Here is a 19,063-nt window from a genome sequence, read left to right on the forward strand (position 1 = left end):
AATAGGCGGAATATGACACAATCTACTAACCTTATGCCAGATGACGGAAGCGAAACGGCATGAGATAAAGAGATGGTTCACCGAATCATTGTCACTACTACACAATGGACAGGTCCCAACTTGATTCACGATACCTCAAGAAAATAAAGCATCGAACGTCGCAATACGGTTCAGCTCCAACCTCCACGCAAAAATATTACACTTCAAGGGAACCCATACCACTCGAATACGAACCTCTCCGAAGTGTTACTGCGACGGTTCAACATATCTTTAACCGATTTCACTGAGAAACTACCCGTGGAATCTCCAAGCCACTTCCACCTATCTCTGCCAACACCAAGAATGACCGATGATACCATGCTCGAAAGAGTAACCAGTTCCTGAGCCTCGTTGGCCAAATCCGGTTCATGTTTCCACAACCACGTAATGCCACCTTCCAGCCTGTCTCTCACCGAACAGTTTTTGATGACCTCCAACCGAAAGAGACAAGGAAAGATCTCTTTTAAAGGAGTCTCGACTATCCAAGGATCCAAGCAAAAAAGGATTTCTTCACCCGAAACAACCTCTCCTCTGAAAAAACTACGGAACGACTTGTTGTCAATACACGGCTTATTGATGATGTTGCAGATGTTAAACCACGCACCCCTGACTGATCTGTTGCGAGGCAAAAAGGTCCACCCCGACGAACCCGAGTGAATGGCTTTGACCACCTTAACCCATAAACCATCCGGATCATTCTTAAATCTCCATCCCCGTTTACTAAGCAAAGCCAAATTCGCAGACTTTAATTTACATAACCCCAAGCCTCCGTCTTTCTTTGGAGAAGACACCCTATCCCACGCCACCCAATGAGTTTTTCTAATATTGTTTGACCCGCCCCATACGAATTTTTTCATATTGCTTTCCAGGTCTTTGACTACCTTCACCGGCGCCTTATAAAGGGACATAAAGTATGTAGGAAGATTTTCAAGCACCGACCGAATTAACGTGACCCTCCCTCCTATCGACAAAAGGGCGGCCTTCCATAAAGAAAGCCTTTTTTCAAAAATATCATAAATCGGCCTCCAATTATTGATGCGATTCATGTTGGCTCCAACTGTTAAGCCAAGATAATTAAACGGATTAGAATCAGCCTCGCATCTATCCAATTTTCCATCTCCTCTACCTCCTCGCTATTAACTCCATTACCAATAATACTCGACTTACTTAGATTTATCTTGAGGCCCGAGCAAGCGTGGAAACACCGCTGGATTCTAATAACATTTACTATATTATCTTTGTTCGATACCCCCATAAGCATAGCATCATCTGCGTACAGTAAGTGTGAAACGCAAATCATCCCCGGAGATATTGATACCATGAAAAACATTCACCTCGCAAGCCCTATTGAATAAACAGGACAGAGCCTCCATCACCACCACAAAAAGAAACGGAGAAATAGGATCTCCCTGTCTCATACCTTTACTACACCCGAACTCGAAAGTTGGCGAGCCGTTCACCAGAACAGAAGCCCTAGCCGAAGACAGAATACAAGAAATCCAACTGCACCATTTCGAGCCAAATCCCATTTGTTGGAGAATATCCAAGACAAAACCCCAATTCACATTATCATAAGCTTTCTCAAAATCAACTTTGAGAAAAATACCTGCTTTTTATTTCTTCTAGACCACGACATCAACTCGTTATTAATTAGCGGCCCGTCCAGAATATATCTTCCCCTAAGGAAGGCTGATTGGGAGTTAGATATGACCTCGTCGAGGACCGGCTTCAGCCTGTTAGCAAGAACTTTAGACATGACTTTGTTAATAGCTCCAACCAGACTGATTAGTCGGTAATCGCTCAAACCCATAGGATCTTTAACCTTAGGGAATAAGGCAATAAACGCCGACCCGCACCCCATGTTTAACTTTCCATATTCAAAGAGAGCAGCCATAATATTAAAGAAGTCTTCTTCAAACAAGTCCCAGAAGTGAGTAAAAAATCTAAAATTGAATCCGTCCGGCCCGGGAGCTCGATCTTTATCGCAATCGAAGACCGCTGCTTTAATTTCCTCCTTCGAAAACCGCGTCTCCAGTTAAGCGACTACTGAAGAAGAAATCTGCCTCAACTGGTAACACACCAAACGCGGACACATAACACTAACCTCCACAAACTTGTCTCTGAAAAACCGGAAAACCTCCTTCTTCACTAAGGAAGGTTTGGAAATCCAAACCCCATTCACTTCAAGGCCATGGATAGTGTTACTCGCTTTCCTGCTGTTAATCATGGCATGCAAAAATTTTGAGTTTTCATCCCCTTCCTTCGCCCATTTGACGCGAGATCTTTGCCTGAGGTCCATAACTTTGGCTTCTTCCGCTTCACGAATAATCCTTTTATTTTCAGAAAAGACCCACTCCTCTTCCTCAGAAAAGTCTCTAGAATCAAGAAGAGTCTCTAAGACCTCATTCTCTTCCATCGCGGTTTCCACCTCCTCTCTTTCCTTTCGGGCTATATCTTTCTTCCATACTTTCAGCTGGTCTCTAATAAACTGAAGTTTTTTAATAAACCTCACATCTGGGAGAGCTTCCAGCGTCAGAAACTCGCTAGCAGCTTTAGACACTACCTCCTCAAACCCTTGCTTCCCAAACCATGAATTAAATACCCGAAACGGGCACAAACCGAAATTCGTAGTCTGACAAACCAAAAGAATAGGGTTATGGTCTGACCAAAGTCTTGGTAATACTCGACAACAAGCCGCTGGCCAAGAATTAAAAAAATCCGAATTCGCAAAGAAACGATCGAGCTTGCTGAGCTTATTGCCATTATCCGAGCAAAAAGTGAAAGCTCGGCCTCTAATGTTGTACTCAATCAGACCCGTATTGAAGATAAAATCATTAAAATTGTTTGCACAAACTTGTTTGAAAGCACAATTCCTCCTTTCTTCTCTGAACCAAACCGTATTAAAGTCCCCCGAGATAACCCAAAGACCGTCATTAGAATCAATTATCACTTTCAACTCCTCCCACAAGTTCTTTTTAGCCGGGATCCCTTGAGGAGCATAAACGTTAAGGACATTGACAGGGGAGTCACAACCCACCAAAGTACCCTTTATATGCAAGAAGTGTCTGTTTTTAGAACCACCAATCTGATGGAAGATCTTATTATCCCAAACGCAAATCAATCCACCCGATAACCCAACAAACTTGACAAAATCCATTCCAAAATTACTCTTTCCCCAGAACTTAGTAATCTCGGAGCCGGAAACACCGACCGACTTGGACTCTTGAAACGACAAGAAGGAAATACCATGCTCGGAAACCATATCTTTCACCCAACCAGATTTGCTCGACCCCCCAATACCCCTAATATTTAAAGATAATATATTCATAGGCGAACCACATTAATACCTGAACTGATCGAGTTCCTGATAAGATTCGCATGGCCAGCAATATCAATTCCAATCTTCGAGCCAATAGCGACTGTTTCGGAAGCCTCCTTCTCAACTTCCGACAACTCAATACCTTCTGCTCCCTCGGATCCGCCACTTCCTTCTGACCCACCAGCCGTCTGAGCCTCCACAGTGGATGAATCGACCGTTTGGATGGCTTCGGTCGCGTCTACAGAAGCTAAGTTGTTCAAATCAAAGAAATATTTTTCGAATCCACTTTCTGAACCGTTGCCCCCATTAACCTCTGTTCTTGACCTCCCCCCATTAGAACAACGACCTTCCATGAAAGATCTAGAGCGCTTCTTGGGCCTAATATCATCACTTACAGATACTGGCCCAACTGATGACTTTTTGGGCTTCTTGTTATTAGTGGGAAGCTCCTTGAATCTACTGGGCCAAAAGTCATTGGGCTTCCCAATTTTGAAAGAAAAGGAATTGTCAAAAACCCCATCCCCCACCTGAACATTACAGGGCCCCACCTAATGATTGACCAAAAAGTCCTTCCCTACATTCCCATGAAGCAAATCACCCTTATCTTTGGAGACAGAGCCACCACTGTAACGCCCTGCTTTTTCATACTTTCCAGAATTAGAAAGCTCGCCTTGTAATGCTATTTTTGGAAATCTTGTATTATTGTAGTCGTCTTTTCGTTGTAAAATCCGAGACTTGGATCATAAATAAAATTCGTATTTCTTTAAATTCACCATCTACATATTCATACATGTTCATACGTTGGAATTCATTGTACATCGAATCCTTATTTGTAATTCATACTTATACGATACTTATTCACGATGCATGTCCATGCTTGTCCTCAAATTGTTGATACCTAAAAACCCCTAATAATATGCTTAATTATACAACGGTTAATCATCTAATATGTGACAAATACTTGTCACTTACAAACATGTTACATACTTGTACATTACACTTTTTACCTAGTTAAATCATGTTTCATTTCATATTTCACCTTGTTACAAGTTAGGGGAAACATTGTTGCATATTATTACACAACTTAATTAACAAAATTACTCATTATAATGTTTTAAAAAAATAAAAAAATATGGCAGCCCCAATTCAGCAAAATTCAGCCCCATATAATTGGGTTTTGTGGGCTAGTTTCAAGGTGTAACCCCTTCTAAACACTTACAAAGTCCAACCCATCGAAACCCTAATCCTTCCCCCTATAAATACCACTTATAACCAGCCTCCCTACCACTTTTGCAACACTAAAAACTCTCAAAACATCCTCCAAACCGTAGCTGAAAGCAAGGGTTCGAGCAGATTGACACCCCTTCATGAAAATGAGCATAACTCACTCAATTCTTATCCGATTCACTCGATTCTTTTTCCTACTACTTTGTATTGACCTTCTCTACGTTTCCATAGGTTTTTCACAGTAAATAAGTCCCTGGAACTCTAGCAAAAAGGCTCCAAAGTCCACTGATTGTTTTTGTTTTCATGAAATCCTTGTTATTTCTTACCAAACTTGAGTCTATCTCATCTCAAACCTATGTCCTAATGCTTACAACACTTTAGTGGTTGGTTAGGCTTAAAAACAAGGTTGAGACACTTAAAAATCAGAGGATTAAACCTCATAAACTTGGTGTTTTGTTTAGGGTTTTTAACCCACAAGTCATGTCAAACTTTGTCTTTGATACATGAGTGATTATGGAACAACTTGGGTTGTCCAAACATACAATCCTTACATGATTTGATGATTTCTCTTAGTTAGTGTGTATATTTCTTATTCTTTATTGTATGTTCATGACCCTCCTTGGTTGTTTTTTTTTACATCAAGTGTAGTGGTGAACAAATAGAGGTTCCTAAATGGAAGACTTGATCTTCCTACCTCCTACATGATTTCTATGACATTTAGAGGTACCAAAATGAAGATTTTAATCTTCTACCTCATGCTTGAACTATTGGACATATATTATATAACCTAAATATATTATTCGAATAATCGAATCTTTGATGATGAACTAGTGTTCATATGTCCGGGTACTAGATTACATCATCCTAGACTATGATAACTTGTCACGATTCTAATGGAACCTTGTTCCATGAAAACATCTAAACTCCTTCGAGTTTCCTAGTGTCAAGAACAAGCATCATATGTACTAAATGATTATTTTCCATGTTATTCTCATATCTTATTTTTATGTTGTTTTAAACACAGAATCTCGACTCTAAACATACTTGAACTTTAACCCGTATACATTCGGACTCTAAATCTCTACTCGTCAATAATTGGATAATCGGAAAGCATATGCAAGCCTTGTGAGTATACTCGTATTTTCCCCTTTTTATTTTTACCACTTTTGGGGTATAACATGTTTACTTATCAAAAACTTACACATGAACATTTTGCTTAAACACATGAACATTCCTATAACATGCTTGTATACGTGATGGCTTGATACTTTAAACTTGGGTGAAACTTATGTGTTGAATTTATCATTAACTTCGTACGAGCCAAACCGTGACATATGTAGCGCTATAGGATTAACGACCCGCCCTTTATCATCGGTAATGTCATGAGCATATTGCGTTTCCTTGGTTTGATATGTTAGACACATGCCATGTTTAAATGTTTATCTTGAATCACATGCTTGCTATGAGGAATTGTTTAAACTTATCTTTTACTATGTATGTATCAAACTTGTATACTCGCCTTTGCCTTTGCCTTTGCATTGAATTATTTTAAACATGTTACAGGTTGATGAGGATGTTGCTAAGAAAAGAAGTAGCGTTGAGGCCTAGATACACATATAGACGTTAGGGTTTAATATGTTGTATCAATTTTGTTATGTTGTCATGTTATTTTGTTAAACTTGTTGTATTTGAATTTCTTGTAATGTTGACAATTCATCTTATGAAATGAAATCGGATTATTTAAATACTTGTCACAATTATTAGCGTTATGATGTCTCGAGCAATCTTCACACTTCGTCTCATCCCGATGTTTCCGCCATTGGTTGGGGTGTGACAACCGCCAACATCCTCTTTCTGCATGGAAACCTGCTGCCGATTAACATTTTCGAGATCCTCCATATTCTTTTCAGCTTTTTCATCGGAAAGTCGCACTAACTTTTCGTCTACCATATTACCCGATCGAACGTTCCCCGGAGGGTTTCCGGCCGAAAACTCCCCGAATACTCCCACCTCCGATGAAACGGCAACCGATGCTTCATCGTCTTCTAAAAAATTCGGAACCCATTGATCAGAATCTTCGACCACCCAAATCTTGTACCTTTTGTTTTGCCAACTGAGGTTAATGACACCATCAATTTTATTACCTGAGTCAAGTAAAATCCCCAGCCTGTCGAACGTAAGATCAGCATCCGTTTCAACGAACTGAGAAGGTTGAACCACCTTACCGTATCTACTGCCAATACTGTCAAAAACACCTCTCGAAACGAGATGGGGTGGAACACCATAAATGTTGATCCATGCAAGGCATTCGTAAGGCAACGGCTGACCTATCCAAGGGGATAGTGTTGAAAACCATCGCTTCCACGCTTCTTTATCGTCTAACATCCCTTTTATCTTGTCCTCATTCTGGCACGAAATTAACACTGTAAGCCCTCCGAGGTACTGGATGTTAGCCTCCTCATACCCAGCTAAAGATAAGGACGATCTAAGAAGCATAATTTCTTTGAAACCCAATGCTCTTCCAACTACCGCTTTCCCGACAAGATTAGATAGGGAGATCACAGAAGGATCAATAACCACCACATCCTCTTCCACTTCCACTCCCGCATGAGATCTGTTTGTAAGAATAACCACCACATCCTCCCTGAAAATTATCTTGGCCTCCTCCTGGCACCTTTGGTCCTCCCCCAGTCGCCGTATTCTACCTAATATCACCGTTCTCTCTAGCGAAAAGAGCCACATTAATCACCAACTTGTTACCTCCCAGCTTCACTTTAGACAAGTTTTTCTTGAGTTCATCCAAATTCCTTTTCTTACTTGAACGGTTTTACCTGAAATATTATTCTGCATATACAAATTAACGATCCTAAATAAATAGATGTGAAATGTAGCACTTTAACTTGTAATCGGATAACATGTCACGTTCATAAAATAAAATAAGTCATAATAACTTTTGTTTTGATAAAAAACAAACATTGTACGACCTATCTAAGTAATAGCCTTAATATAGCGAGAAGTACGACCTGCCTAACTAATAGCCATCACAAAACTCTAATCACATGTTAACTTTCAATATATCTTTTGGTTACTTTGAAAACGATATGATATGCAAAATCTAGATCTTCCACATTAGCATGCAATATTAATCAAACCGCGGAATTTAGGTCCAACTTTTTTTTATATGTAAACACAATCAGAGCATCTCCAATGAAATAGCATATCCAAAAACCAGATTTGCCTCATTAACATGCAACATTCTAGATCTCTACCCTTAAAACTCACTTTCTTTCTCTAAGGATAAATCAATACAAACTCCCAACTCATTATCCATTTTATTACATACTTTTCATTTTACTTAATCTAACCCAATTTTTATATTGTATAAATATTTAGATGAACCACGGTACATGACTTTCAGTTTACCAATAATCTTTTTAGTTCGGATCAGAGTGCCGGGGCACAACCCGAATGTACTTGAAATTCCACCAATCATTCATTGTCAACTCATTTTTACGCTAAATTAACCAAACACATTATTAGTATCACCACTACTATGGACCCCACCTTTTAACACTATCCTCACTCTTCCTACACAATACTCTCTCTACCTCTCTCTCTCCGACCCTACAACTTTTCAATCGATAAGCACAACCCGAACCCAGTACCCGGTTTGGGATGCCCGAATGGATGACGACGGTCCCTACCAAAACCCAATTTGGTGTGATGCCATCCCCTTCTTATGCTTTTCAAAAGATAAACTAGAACTCAAAATACATATATATATTTTTTTTATGATCAATAAGCTCTTAAACTATAATCAATCTAAATATGGTAACTAGAGTTTTTTGAAAATGACGTAGTTGAAAAAATATTTATTAAAAAGTGAGTTCTTTGAACTTATTAGAAAAGTGATTTTCACACATTTAGATAAGGGGTATTGGATTTTAATAATCCCAAGTTTCACTAATTGGTCGGTAATAATTTCAACTTCAAAAATTGCTTACAACAGTCCCAACTTGTAAGATTTTGGCCATCAATGATCCTTGTCTAACGGGGTTAGTTAAATGTGACGTGGCAGCTGACGTGTTTAAAAACTTAAATGTTGGAGGCCTATGTGGATGCTGATGTGTTCAAAGAGTACAACACCCCTATTTAAAAGGCATTTTAACCCTGATTTAAACCCAACCCCTGAAATGTCGACATCATCCTCTTCAATAAGCTGCCCAAACAAAGTCTCTCTCTCACCCTTTTCTACCTCCACCACCACCAGCCACCACCAAACCACCACTAGCCACCACCAACCCACTCTCTCTACTTTCTCTCTCTACAACCTCCACCACAACCACCCATCTACCACCACATAATCACCACCACCACCACCTCATATCCACCTCACCTCCATCTACACCGCCCACCACCATCACCGAAATCTTGAAGTCTTCACAACGGATAAAATTTGAATATGGGGATGTGAGTTTTGTGAGAAAAAGGTTTCCAGTATAGTTCCGAGTTGGTTTATATGGTAATAAGTCTAAAAACGGATCAGATTTTGATTGAATCGGTAATTCCGATAAATCAACGATTTCAATTTAGAATCAAATTGGACAGAATTTGAACGTGAAACACATGGATTCGATTTGGTGTTATTGGCTGTGATTGATTGAAGTTTAATCAGGGGATTACAAAAACAACGCATCAATTCCGGATTCATCGGAGCTTCCGTTTTAGATTTTGCCAGAGAAACGGGATGAAAAGAAACGGGTCTTCTTTGTTTGGACGATTCAAGTAGATATGGGGAAATTTTATCGCATGGGTTTATTTGGAAGGTTATAACCTATTGCAAATTTTCAGATATAGTAGAAAACGATGGCTTTGACTGGATTCTGGGTTGCTGGACTTTCCAGTGCTATAGATGGAGGTGAAGTGGTACTGGTTATGTGGTGGGAAATGGGTGGTTGTGGTAGGGTTTTTGTTTGGGCAGCTTATTGAAGAGGATGATGTCGACATTTCAGGGATTGGGTTTAAATTAGGGTTAAAATGCCTTTTAAATAGGGGTGTTGTACTCTTTGAACACATCTGCATCCACATAGGCCTCCAACATTTAAGTTTTTAAACACGTCAGCTGCCACGTCACCTGCCACGTCACATTTAACTAACCCAGTTCGACAAGGATCATTGGTCGCCAAAATCTTACAAGTTTGGACTGTTGTAGGCAATATTTGAAGTTGGGATTATTACCGGCCAATTAGTAAAACTTGGGATTATTAAAATCCAATACCCCTTTAGATAAATAAATTTCAAATAACCATTTTAATAATTTTTTTTTTCAACTGTGCCCTTTTTGAAAAAAAAAAAATGTTAGAAGTAACCGATATTCTTTTTTCAACTATACCCTTTTGAAAAAAAAAAAAAATCAAGAACTAACCAACAAAATGTAGAATTCAAATTCATCACTTTAAAAATGTTGGCTTACTTAATTAAGAAAAGAGGCTAACCGTGTAAATCAAACAACCCACTCGTCTTGTCATTCTCCACTTAAACATGTAAACAACACACATCCAACCACTTAAACACTGACCGAAACCATAACCAAAACAAAATGCACGACATACATTCCTCTCGGAGTAGCAGCGGCAGCGGAGGCAGTTTATTCGCAGGAAAGGTAGACGGAAGGCCGATACTCCACCACCATGACAATCTAAAGTGCCCACGTTGCCAGTCGCTAAACACAAAATTTTGTTACTATAACAACTACAACCTCACTCAGCCTCGTCATTTCTGTAAGAGCTGCCGCCGGTACTGGACTAAAGGCGGCGTCCTACGCAACATTCCCGTTGGTGGCGGCATCAGGAAAGCTAAACGGTCCGGTAAACCAAAATCCAAAGCCGTTGTTGTGGTGCGTAAGCATTGTTTTTAGAACTACTCCTAATCTACTTCTATAAAGCTTATGCACCTTGCAGAATTTAAAACCGTTAGTGTTCGTGCATAGGAGTTTTTTTTTCTTTTTTTTTTTTTTATAGAAAAAGCAGCTCCTAATCTACTCCTATAAATCACCTATATCTAAGGATTTAAAGTTGTCATGGTAGTGCATAAGCATATTTTTTTAAATAAATCTACCCGATCTTATAAGTCACCTATACCTGCACCTTTCACTAGCGTAGCTACATAGAAAGGTATAGATTCGGCCGAACCCTTATAAAAAAAAAATTAGTTCTATATATAGGTGTATTTTGACATCGAACCTGAAGAAATTTCGCCATCAAACCTGTAGAATCTTTTAAATCAAACCTAGAAAATTTCCGAACCCATAGGAAAAATTTCCTTGCTACGCCTATGCGTTTCAGAATTTAAAGAGGTTATGGGGGTGTGTAAGCTTTTTTTTTTTTTTTTTTTTTTTTTTTCTTTTATAACGGGATTAACGGCTGATAAAGAACCTATACCTACGATTTTGCAGGATTTAGATTCAAAAGTTACAAACTGCTCTACCCTTACAACCAACACAACGACGGGCAATACGACCAAGAATACAAAAGTCCCCCCGACACATATGAACACTACGGAGGTTTCGGCAAGCGATCCCACTACCTCAACGCCGGAGATGTTGTTTAGTTTCAACGAATTATCAGCACGTATTCTGTCGTCTCCGTCTCCGGTCGAAACATTCGATCCGGTGATGTTGAATCATTCTCCAGTGAGAAACGTGATTGAAACGTTTCAGTGGACGGACACCGGGACAGATATGAAGATGCCGGAAACATGGTCACCGTTGATGATGGATCAGACGGGTGTGATTGATTATGATATGGGGTTAGAGAACATGAGAAGTGACGGTAAAGATGATCGTCGGAATAGTGCTGGTGAAGATTTGTTTGATCTGACTGGAAGTGTTGATGAATCTTACTGGGGTCAAAGTCGGTGGAGTGATGTTGATGATGATGGTAATCTTGGGCATCTTAATTACCTTCCTTAATATCTCCGAGGTAACAAATATATTACACGGTTTTTTTTTTTTTTTTTTTTTTTTTTTTTTTTTTTTTTTTTTTTTGAAACTTAATATATTACACGGTTTAGAATAATGTTATGCATGATTTTGATTTTTTTCATTTTTATTCTGGAAAAGTGTTTTGGATTTATTCCTGTTTTTTTGATATCCAAAACCAAATTGACATATGCTTTTATATATTTGTTACTAGTATTAAGTAATTGTGTTGTAGCGGTTGTTTGTGTCAAGTAGTATAATACAATATCACCTTCAGCGACTACAAATACCGAAAAAGCTCGTAAAAACGAAATAACTAAAACGGAAATAAATAAATAACGCTGAGCGAAAAGTAGACGTAAAATCTTTGAATCAGGCATGCTCGTTGTAGAGGAATTAAACTGAAACGTAAAACATAGACTAAAATAACTAAGTCAATCCAGGTCCCGCGCATTGCGACGAACTTGTCAAACAGAGGAAAATAGATGTGTTGCGACAGTCCAGTCAAACGTGAAAAAAATATACAAAAAAATGTCGAACCCCACACGCACGCTGCGGTGCGATAACTCACAAAATTTAGAACGAAATGAAAAACTTGGAAAAAATGAAAAGTTTGGTGGACCAAAATTGAAAATAAAAAAGAGTTGGAATTAAATTGTAAAAGATGAAAACTTTGGGTTAAAAGTAAAAAAAAAAATATTTAAATTGCAAAAGAAGAAAAATTCTGGGTTAGAAATGAAATAAGAAAAAAGAATCTCCGGGTACAACACCACAAATTACAAAAAAAGTTAAAAATTTTATTTTTGTAAAACTTGAATAACCTATTATATAGGCATTATGCCTAGTGGATATGAGTATGATCGGGTGGTTCTACTGGTGGCACTATTATACTCCAGTGGTGCGCCAGTGATCCAAATTTGCCGTTAAAAATAGAGTAAACTCTAGTTAATTGTTAAATACTTGTAGAATATATTATATAATATATGCATAATACATGACACGGTTTCAATTTATTTATTATTCTTTAATTAGTTTAATATTTTGTGAATTAATTCCTTTTATATTAATTCAAAAGATATTAATAATTTATTAGATATTAGCTTTAGATATTAATAATATTATTAATTATTAATAGATCGAAAAAGAAAATGAAATATGACATTAATTAAAGTTATTTATTAAATTTAGATTAGATAAATATAAGTGATATATATATGTGTATATATATATATATATATATAGTGTGAGGTTCTTTGGGGAACACTAAAAAAGTGGGGAACAGCGGGGAACCGACTCAAACGAACTCCGATTGGACTCATTCCAGCGGCGTTGGAACCGGCTCGTCGAACCCTAACTAGGATCTCTTAACCCTAATTCATGACCCCTAACCCCTAAATATATTAGGGTTTGGCTTTTAGGGTTTAGCTTTAGGGTTTAGCCTTAGGGTTTAGCCTTAGGGTTTAGCCTTAGGGTTTAGCTTTAACGTTTAGGGTTTAGCTTTAGGGTTTAGGGTTTAGTTTTAGGGTTTAGCTTTAGGGTTTAGCCTTTAGGGTTTAGCTTTTAGGGTTTATGGCTTAGATTTTACGGTTTAGCATAGGTTTTAGCCTTATTTTTTAGCTTTAGGGTTTAGAGTTCAGGAGTTAGGATTTAGGGTTCAGGGCTAAGAGATCTTAGTTAGGGTTCGACGAGTCGGTTCCAACGCCGTTGGAATGAGTCCAATCGGAGTTCGTTTGAGTCGGTTCCCCGCTGTTCCCCACTTTTTTAGTGTTCCCCAATGAACCTTCCCAAATATATATATATATATATATATATATATATATATATATAACAGGATCAGGAGAGAACGTCTCAAAGTGTGAGAACGGTGAGAACGATTCTCAGCTACAAGATCTTAGTGGTTTGTGGCTGAGATTGAACTGGTGACATTTTTGTAAATAATAGGGGTCTTGGAACTAACAGGAGGGGTAAAATAAGAAGATCCAAACAAAGGTGCACATGCTAATCACATGTTATTTTCCCCCATCATATTTAAACGACAATAAATTTTTTATATGTGATTATTTTTCGAAAAAAATTACACCATAAAACTCAGCGTTTTTTTATCTTTCCAACGAGTATACTATTGATATACTTTTCGAAAAAAAATAACTGGGTTTTATGGAGTTTTCCTGAACTGGGTGTTTTATGGCGTTTTAGACTATGTATTTTTATGGCGTTTTTATGAACAAGGTGTTTTTATGGCGTTTTAACTAGGTATTTTCATGTCGTTTTTCTGAACCGAGTGTTTTATGGCGTTTTAAACTAAGTTTTTTCATGGCGTTTTTCTGAACTAGGTGTTTTATGCCGTTTTAACTGGGCATTTTCATGACGGTTTTTCTGAAATGGGTGCTTTTATGGCGTTTTATTTGAATAACCAGTTCATGTGAGTGGGTTTTTTTTTGACAATATTACCTCTTAGTGTAATTCAGTATCAATGCCACATGTCACCACCAAAATTGTTCTCACCGTTCTCACACTTTTCACCGTTCTCTCTAAATCCTGACCCTATATATATATATATACATACATATATATGTATATATATATGTATATATATATGTATATATATATATATATGTATGTATATATATATATATTGGGGATGGATCATGAGAAAACTAGTTTGAATGAGAAAACCAAAAAACTAACTAAAAAAACCTAAAAAAATACCAATTTTTTTTTTTTACAATTTTTTAAAGAAAAATCGCTACTTTTTATGTATGGAAAAAAATTTTCAAAAAAAAATATATATATATTTTTTGTTTTACTGCACATGTGCACTAATACGGAAAGGCTAAACCACTTAACCCACCCCCCACTGACACCCCCCCAAAAACCTAAACCCCCCCCCCCACCCCCCAAAAACCTAAATTCACCCTCCCACCAAAAGCCTAACCCCCCACCCCCCAAAAACCTAAACCCCCCACCCCCCAAAAACCTAAAACTAAACCCTAAACATAAACCGAAAAAAACCTAAACCCCCACCCCACCCCCCAAAAACCTAACCCCCCCCCCCACACCCAAAAACCTAATCCTAAACCTCCAAAAAAACTAACCCTAAAAGCTAAACTAGACTCAAAAAGCTAATTTTAAGCATGTAATAAAATTGTAGTACATGTTATATTGCACATGTGCACTACTATAATAATAGTGTTGAAAACAAGACGACACCATAAATCTTTTTTCATGACATAAAAAATATGCTCGAATATACTTGAATGAAAGATAAGAAAATTTGTGATCTTATGGTGCCATTTTTGTTTTAAAATGATAACGTATGGAGAAATGGGAAATGTTTGAAAAGTTTTATATATTTTTTTTTCAATTTTACCCCTCCTTCATTAAAAGTCCCCCCTCCTTCATTAAAAGTCTTCATCCCCCTCCTTTTTAGTGGATTTTAGTTAGTTTTCTAGTTTTCTCATTTATATCTAGTTTTCTCATAATCCTCTCCCTATATATATATACATACATATATATACATACATATGTATATATAGATATATATATATATGTATATATATATATATGTATATATATAGTGAACCGCTAAAATGAGAACCACCTCCAGTTGTAAGAATCGTGAGAACTACACCGTACGGGACGAGGTGGACCAAAATTTTTTTTCATAAACGTAGATTCGTGTGTTATAAACACATTTGTAAAAAAATCAAAAAAAAAAAAAGTTGTGTGTGTAGTTTTGAGCACCACAGGTTTGAGTTTACAGGTACCGTAAAATTTAAATAAAATTTACGGTACCCGTAACCCAAACTTGTGGTGCTCAAAACTACACACACGACATTTTTTTTATTTTTTTTTACAAATGTGTTTATAATACATGCATCTACGTTTATCAAAATGAATTTTGGTCCAACTCGCCCCAGATCAAGTAGTTCTCACGGTTATTATAACTGGAGGTGGTTCTTATTTTAGCGGATTTCTACATATATATATATATATATATACTAGTCATTTACCCGCGCGATGCGGCGGGAGTGACGATTTACAATAGGATACTCGTTAACTGTTAGTTTATCCGTCGTCTCGTGATATATTGTATAGTACTTAAGTTACTTTTCTTATTCGTGATATGTTGGTACTGGTTTTTCTGTTAGTTTATCAATTCTTTGGTGATATACTTGGGTAAATTTTTTTAGTTGTAGCTTCGACGTGATCTATCTACAACGTGAGTGCAAAACAAAGAAGTAGATGTAATTAAAAACAAGAGTATAAAACAGGCAAGTAGTTGGTTTAGTTATCATCATGATACCCACGTGTTACGGCAGACATTCGGGCGATACTGAATTTTTCTTTTTGTATGGGGACATGGGATGGGTCTTGGATTACCACTATATGCAACACCCCTCCCCCCTAGGCTAAGGGGTATGGGGGCATGGGATGGGTCTTGGATTGTCACCTATATTGATGGATGATGTCCTACACCACCCCTTTAGGGAACCCGGTTAAAATGGATTAAACCATGGCAACCATGCACATCCTTTACTTAATTAGTTAAATATATTTTACACAAAATAAATTTAAAAAAAAAATAGGGATGGTTGTTTCAGTCATGACCACATTGTTGATTTGAATGGTAGATGAGAATGGGGTGACATAGCGCTAACATAGAGGGTAATGGTGGTCTTGAGAGTCATGACCACACCCTATAGCTTTAGGGAACCGTCATGGTTAGGGGTGTTCTTGGTCCTATTTGGGCAGTTTTTGGGTTAAACCATGAGTCAAACCGTTAATAACAGTTTTTGATTTTGATAGTCAAAATTCAAAGCCAAACCGTTGAAAATTAAAACAGAACCAAACCGCTACTAACGAATTTGGATTCACAGTTTGACCTCTCCGATTTCTTTTATAAATTAACTTGTCTAATAAACCAATTATGTATCCATAATCGAAACACATTACCGTGTTACAGAAAATATATTACAATTTTATTTATAAGATTATTCTAAATGGGAATGTATAAGGGTGATTTCATAAAAATAAAGAAAGAACAAGTTTTGTTCCACATGAATTAAGTGATCATGAACATAAATATGGTCGCCCTTTGAAAAAAAAATCATATACAGAAACATAGACAAAAGCTTGAAATCTTAGGAGCCTAGTTTATCGAATATAGGGTCAACATTTAGTCCCAATTTTCCATGAAACAAATCCAAAAGCTTCTCTGTTCGTGTTAAACCAAGATTCTTTATAGCTAAATGGGAAATGTGTCAAACAGGTTTTATATCACCGCTGCTATTCCCAAGATTCTTCTTCAGCGGGTGCAAAAAGCTAACGGTCAAGAGGGTCAAATACACCAAATAATGTACCTGCAACAAAACATCAAACCTTATTTGGCTGCAATAAAAAAGTTTCACACCTCACATTAATTGCAGGTCCATGTGCTAAAAAACACCTCCTTTAGGGTCTTTTTAAAAAACACACTAATTGGTTGTGTAAACCTTTTAAGCAGTAAACTTGACATTGTTAAACACAAGAAAAAAACACTTTAAAAGTTCACAGCTAAACACAAATGACGCAATTATAAAGCTGTATTCATCAGGAAAGATACCTTTGTAAGTCGGCTTAGACTCGGACCACAATGAAGTTCCCCCCACGATTAATCAAATCAGGCACCTGGCTCCGTTAAAACACCCATCATGAACAGCACAAAATAGAAGAAGAATGTATAGGGAACTTTAATTAATAAACGCTTAAATTGCGCAAATTAGAATTACCTCCTTTAGGGTCTTTAACTATGTAGACCTAAATATCTACCCAAAAAACAAAATCCCAAATTAAATCGCTGCACATAATCTCAATTAGTTCAAATTCATCCATATGTTCACTGGTTCCAATAAAAAGGAGTGGCCTTTTTGTTGCTGCACCTCTGTATGTACGATTCAATATTAAATACCCATCAATGGGTCCCTGCACACCACAAAGAAACCAAAAAAGATCACAAAAAATTAACCAAACTGAAATGAAATAAAATATGCACGCAACATTTGGCTTTTTAAACAGAGTGAAGCGCACCCAGACAACAGGCTCATAAATGTGCCGCTTTTTATACGCAAGGCACAACTTATTTATATACTTATAAGTGTTCATGAATCACAGAACCTGTGAAGCCACCCACACCAAAACAAGTGGCCAGTTTAGAAACCTTACCTCTAAACAAAATCTAGGCAATCAAATCTTACCTCTGTGTATCGAGCTGAACAGTGAAAATGAGACTGTCAGAACCCTAAACCGAAGTCACCAGAAATGCGTCTGGACACCAACCACCACCGTTGTTGTAGGAGCTGCTACAAATCGTCCACAAGAGCAACGTTGAGTCTACAAAATGCAACCAAGGAACCACATTTTTAAATTTAAACCAAGATTTTATTAGTTAAAAGATATTAATCTATGAGAGCTAAAGTTTGAGTTAATTATACCATGGCAGATTCTCGGCACATTTGGACCAACTGATGACAAGTTTTGATCTGCACTATTGATTACCGTTCTTGAAGTGTGACCTCTACCACCGTTTAGAAGGGCATAAATGTAACCGGTTTTTCAAGTCGAAAACAATAACCGGTGTAACCGGTTGGGATCGGGTTTAACCGTTTTTTGCCAAAAAAAACCCAGTTTTTAACCGGTTTAACCGGTTTTTTTAAAACCGGTTTCGGTTATTAACCGATTTTTTAATACCAAGAATCCTAACCGGTCTATAACTGGCGGTTTGGTTATAAAACCGGTTAAAAAAAACCAGTTTCGGTTTTTTTCCCGGTTTCGATTCTAAAACCGGTTTTTTTGTACACCTCTAGGTTAAGCTATGTACCAGCTCGACTTGCCCATATACACTTAGCGCACTCCTAGCTATGAAGTTCTTGGTCAAGTTCTCTATTATATATAATAATTTGTAGAAATTTTCCAACATATAACATGTAATTTATTAAAAAAAACTGCAGCAAAGTTTTCTTGTATTTTCAAAACTTACCAACAGGGTTTTGCAAAAAGGCAATACCACCTACACATACAAAGGTCATCCAACTTTTGTCGCTCATTGCGTAAACTATTTCAGGCACAGGTGTCTAATAGTACTAAGCAAGCAAAACAAAGTTCCTTTTAGGTTACATCTTCTGCAAGTGATGATCTGAATAGTGAAATAAAAACAATATTTTGAATAATTTTAATATAAAATATACATATAGCATATACCAAGTGTAGGATCATTGATAGAAGATGAAGTCCCTCAATTTTAAAAGCACTGATAGCTTTGCTAGTACTGTAACCTAGAGGTGTAAAAAAAAACCGGTTTTAAAACCGAAACGGGAAAACAAAAAACCGGAACCTGGCGGTTTTTTAAAACCGGTTCTAGCCAAACTGAACCGCCAGTTAGTATACTGGTCCCAGTTAAAACCGGTTTTTTTGGCACAAACCAGTTTTAAACCGAACCGGTTATTATACCACTTTGGGTT

General features: G+C 37.4%; 2 protein-coding genes and 1 long non-coding RNA gene across 4 annotated transcripts; 1 reads left to right on the plus strand and 2 right to left on the minus strand.

Moving 5' to 3' along the window:
• Window positions 1-2,074: 2,074 nt before the first annotated feature.
• LOC110893196 lies at window positions 2,075-3,367 on the minus strand. Its single transcript, XM_022140314.1, has one exon. It carries the CDS (start codon window positions 3,365-3,367, stop codon window positions 2,075-2,077), a length of 1,293 nt encoding a protein of 430 aa, XP_021996006.1.
• Window positions 3,368-8,779: 5,412 nt separating this feature from the next.
• LOC110918234 (dof zinc finger protein DOF5.4) lies at window positions 8,780-11,701 on the plus strand. 2 transcript variants are annotated; one of them, XM_022162576.2, is made up of 2 exons: window positions 8,780-10,481; window positions 11,040-11,691. In XM_022162576.2, the coding sequence occupies exons 1-2, from the start codon at window positions 10,185-10,187 to the stop codon at window positions 11,553-11,555; spliced, it is 813 nt and encodes a 270-aa protein (XP_022018268.1). In that variant the 5' UTR covers window positions 8,780-10,184; the 3' UTR covers window positions 11,556-11,691. The 2 variants fall into 2 exon arrangements, with proteins under 2 accessions (XP_022018268.1, XP_022018274.1); XM_022162582.2 differs by lacking the exon at window positions 8,780-10,481 and adding an exon at window positions 10,685-10,949 and having other exon boundaries at window positions 11,040-11,701.
• A 5,194-nt stretch (window positions 11,702-16,895) lies between these two features.
• Window positions 16,896-18,073, minus strand: LOC110904483. The gene is made up of 5 exons (XR_002572549.1): window positions 18,038-18,073; window positions 17,801-17,936; window positions 17,336-17,528; window positions 17,170-17,234; window positions 16,896-16,927 (listed from the first exon to the last, which is right to left on the minus strand). It is a non-coding gene; the product is annotated as an uncharacterized LOC110904483 (long non-coding RNA).
• Between the last annotated feature and the right edge of the window lie 990 nt (window positions 18,074-19,063).

The sequence above is a fragment of the Helianthus annuus genome, chromosome 2 (assembly GCF_002127325.2).
Source record: "Helianthus annuus cultivar XRQ/B chromosome 2, HanXRQr2.0-SUNRISE, whole genome shotgun sequence".
NCBI classification, from domain to species: domain Eukaryota; kingdom Viridiplantae; phylum Streptophyta; class Magnoliopsida; order Asterales; family Asteraceae; genus Helianthus; species Helianthus annuus.

Excerpts from the sequence above, each read along its gene's own strand:
- LOC110893196 (XM_022140314.1), bottom strand. The coding sequence starts at position 3,367 with ATGAATATATTATCTTTAAATATTAGGGGTATTGGGGGGTCGAGCAAA.
- LOC110918234 (XM_022162576.2), top strand. The coding sequence starts at position 10,185 with ATGCACGACATACATTCCTCTCGGAGTAGCAGCGGCAGCGGAGGCAGT. Across the intron at positions 10,482-11,039 it reads AATCCAAAGCCGTTGTTGTG|GATTTAGATTCAAAAGTTAC; the intron begins GTGCGTAAGCAT and ends ACGATTTTGCAG.